We start from the raw sequence: 3,813 nt of genomic DNA, 5'->3' as shown, positions 1-3,813 counted from the left end.
GCAGTGTCTGGAGATATTAATGTACATTTAAGGGTGAGTGGTCTCCAAAGAGACAGGTCTAATGTTTGCGTCCTGTTTGGTGATGGTCAGGGTTCACCCTGGACTCGCCAGTCTATCACAGGGCTGACATGTATAGACAGACAGGTAACCAGTCTATCACAGGGCTGACATGTAGAGACAGACAGGTAACCAGTCTATCACAGGGCTGACATGTAGAGACAGACAGGTAACCAGTCTATCACAGGGCTGACATGTAGAGACAGACAGGTAACCAGTCTATCACAGGGCTGACATGTAGAGACAGACAGGTAACCAGTCTATCAAAGGGCTGACATGTAGAGACAGACAGGTAACCAGTCTATCACAGGGCTGACATGTAGAGACAGACAGGTAACCAGTCTATCAAAGGGCTGACATGTAGAGACAGACAGGTAACCAGTCTATCACAGGGCTGACATGTAGAGACAGACAGGTAACCAGTCTATCAAAGGGCTGACATGTAGAGACAGACAGGTAACCAGTCTATAATAATAGATATATAATAATAATATATTACTGAATTTCACAATTTATAGTTTGCATTACTTGTGTCCCATCATCAATCTTTAATCTGTATCTTCTTTAATCTATTTGGGACTCAATGTAGTAGCATTTGACCGTTTTAATTATCCTGTTGCAATATGAGATTGGTTTACACTTTTGCTCTTTTTTTCTATACAGACCTGGACGGAAGAGAGATTTCTCACCCCTGCCCTGGAGTCACTACTTTGAAACCATGTTGAGGTGGAAAATGAAAATGGCAAAGATATATCCTTCTTGTGTTTGTCAGAAAATATTTATATCATATTTGACACTTTTGGTGTGGAAATCACCCAGAGCATTCAAAGCCAACTAGGTCATTTCAGATTTAGCCTTTTCTTGAGACCAGTGTGCTGTCTAACTTCAGCTTAGTGTAGAAAATTAGCACTTTATGCAATTCATGTGTATTGTATTTTGAGCAGCTAATTCTTGCACGGCTATGTTCTGAATTTCCTTGACTACCTTGAACATTTTCAGAATTTTCTGCAGTTGAGCCAATGGTCCTGTGCTGCTTCTGCTTCATGGAGGAGGACACTCTGCACTCTCCTGGGCGGTGTTCACTGTGAGCATAATACCTCATAACGAATTAGAAACTCAGTGCATGTTCATAATAGAATATTTATGGAGCTGTTCTTTAATTTCAGCGTCTTTGCTATACGCTATTTGATTGATTAAATGGTTTCCGTATGTGTCTTTGCAGGCAGTCATATGCAGCAGGATCAACTGCAGGGTGGTGGCTATGGACCTTCGAGCTCATGGTAAATAAAGGTTGTCACGGGAGACAACATGTAACTAGACATATTTTATTTATAGTTTAGGAAATTGAGATTGTGATGGAGATGTATTAGTTTGCTTAGTTATAATGGGAAATAGTCTACTTAATGAATTAAAAAAATAAAATGTTGATCACTGCATCCTCACGATTTTAGCTCACCATTGGCATTCTGTAATTACGTAATATGCCCTTAACATTGATCTATTTCTAGAACATATTGTAGTTTTGCGTTTATTTCACAGACACTGTTCTGTGCACAATCTCAGAACTGATTGGCTAGCTAGCTAGATTAACCTGCAGATATCCAGAGTCAAGACTTCCCTTTCTGTGTGTTGCTCATTGTTTACAGTCCGATTAGCAACTTGAGATGCGAGACTGGAGTTGGAGTTGAGAGATGACGTTTTCAACTGGGTTGTTTCACAAGTAGCAAGTTAACAAGCTCATTTTAAACCAATAAAAAGTTAAAGCCTTGATTGCACTTCGGCCAGTGTGTTCCCCTTTTTGCTCTTCCCATGGATTGTTTACCTGCAATCATCCAAAGCCTGCCAATGTGATTAGTCATTGACTACAAACGGGAACCAGAACATTTCCTGTACCAAAAGGTTCTGCATATGAATGCAGGCACTTTTTTTTTAAAGAGATGATACATTGCATCTTCATTTCTTTGGTGGAACAAGTTGTAAAATGTGCTTCTCTCATTACCTATAGGTGACACAAAAGTGAAAAATCCTGATGATCTCTCTGCGGACACGATGGCCAAGTAAGTTGCTTTGTGTGCAGTTGATATAACATACGCACTCACTCTCAACAGCTTGGCCTTGAATCACAGAAAAATATGGGAAGCCTGAGGGGACAGTATGATCCTGCAGGACAGCCGACAGAATCGAGTCACACACACAGTCAGCTTACGTCCGTGCAGCTTCCCACCTAAAGGCAGGGTATGTTTGGTGCATCCTTGTATGGTCTTGCTTTCACGGCTCAGTCCAGAAGGAAGAAAGTCATTTGAGAGTTGTATGGATTCTTGTGATGGTGTGCATTTAGATGAATGAGTTGATAAATATGCTTTTAAAATGAAAATGAAATGATTAGTCGTTATACACTCTGTCTGGAGGTCTCTGACTGTACACACAGAAACACTGACACATGACAGGAATGTAAAACGGTTATCTTGCCTTTTCTTTCAAAAGGGACATTGGCAAAGTGGTGGAGGTGCTCTATGGGGAGAGCCCACCTCCCATCATGATTATTGGACACAGCATGGGTGGGGCCATTGCAGTTCACACTGCCGCTGCCAACCATATACCATCCCTGCTTGGCCTCTGTGTCATTGACGTTGTAGAAGGTAACTAACTGGAGACAGATATTTTTCTATTTATGACGCTTAATTTACATGATAAATGTTCGTAATTAAATCAAATGATCTCCGTATTAATCGGTGTATTCATGTCAAGTGATTGTTGTTTATTGCATTCAGGCACAGCGATGGATGCTTTGAACAGTATGCAGAATTTCCTCAGAAGTCGGCCAAAGACATTTAAATCTCTGGAGAATGCCATTGAGTGGAGGTAAACCTGCTTCGATGTATGATTGGACTAAAATATACTACTCTGCAATTTGGTTAATGGTAGCATATAGTGTCATATACATTATTTACTAAAACCGAAAAGAACCTCGCTGAAAGCATTTCCCCTGTGTTGCTTCTCCTTTGCCGTCAGTGTGAAGAGTGGCCAGATTCGAAACATGGAGTCAGCACGAGTGTCAATGGGAGGCCAGGTGAAAAAGTATGTCTTCTCTGCTTCTCATCTGTACGTTAAAGGAGAAATCCGGTAATTTTTGACCCCATTTCCGTTGTCCCCAGGGTCATCCCGACTTATTAGAAGCAAAAAAACAGACAAAAATTGACGTTGCCTAGTACCTGCCTGGCAGCCTTCCAGACTCGCTCCAATGCTAACCCATTGGGGCAACTTTTATCTGCTTTCCTGGGCCTCAGAAACCAATTCCAAGACCTATGCAACACAGGTTGGGTCCATACGAGACACCACGGCGCTTGTTTAGCTCAAATAGTGTGGCAAAACGACATAAATATGTGTGTTTTTGCATGGAGTTACTCATCTCAAATCACTCCGTAGACATTAGCAGTCGATAGCCGAGCGCCTGTCGTCCCTCCCAGTCACCGCAGAAACGAAAACGTTTTCCTCGTAGTTTATATCCATAAAGAAACGACCGAGCTGTGCAGTCGTCCTGTCCGTAATAAATCCAGGAAGCTGTTATATCCATATGTATGACTATGTTACAACATAGCAACGATAGCTTCAGCTAGTAACGTGCCGGGCGCTCGTCCCTCCCAGTCACCGCAGAAACGAAATCGTTTTCCTCGTAGATTTTGTATCCATAAAGAAATGATCGAGCAGTGCAGTCGTCCTGTCCGTAATAAATCCATGAAGCTGTTATGTCCATAT

The 3,813-nt window shown here is 41.8% G+C and overlaps 1 protein-coding gene across 1 annotated transcript; it reads left to right on the top strand.

Annotated features, from left to right (window-relative positions):
• The first annotated feature begins 1,076 nt into the window (after positions 1-1,076).
• LOC311025503 (protein phosphatase methylesterase 1-like) lies at positions 1,077-3,227 on the top strand. Its single transcript, XM_084028425.1, has 6 exons — positions 1,077-1,141; positions 1,280-1,337; positions 2,063-2,114; positions 2,542-2,696; positions 2,829-2,919; positions 3,070-3,227. The coding sequence occupies exons 2-6, from the start codon at positions 1,319-1,321 to the stop codon at positions 3,182-3,184; spliced, it is 432 nt and encodes a 143-aa protein (XP_083884551.1). The 5' UTR covers positions 1,077-1,141; positions 1,280-1,318; the 3' UTR covers positions 3,185-3,227.
• The last annotated feature ends 586 nt before the right edge of the window (positions 3,228-3,813 follow it).

The sequence above is a fragment of the Eutrigla gurnardus genome (assembly GCF_963514095.1).
Source record: "Eutrigla gurnardus genome assembly, chromosome: 15".
In the NCBI taxonomy this organism is placed as follows: Eukaryota; Metazoa; Chordata; class Actinopteri; order Perciformes; family Triglidae; genus Eutrigla; species Eutrigla gurnardus.
This window is presented reverse-complemented; position numbering and strand designations above follow the sequence as displayed.

Bases quoted from the DNA above. Each gene is read 5' to 3' on its own strand.
- LOC311025503 (XM_084028425.1), top strand. The intron at 2,115-2,541 runs GTAAGTTGCTTT...TTCTTTCAAAAG, and splicing joins TCTGCGGACACGATGGCCAA to GGACATTGGCAAAGTGGTGG. The intron at 2,920-3,069 runs GTAAACCTGCTT...CTTTGCCGTCAG, and splicing joins GAGAATGCCATTGAGTGGAG to TGTGAAGAGTGGCCAGATTC.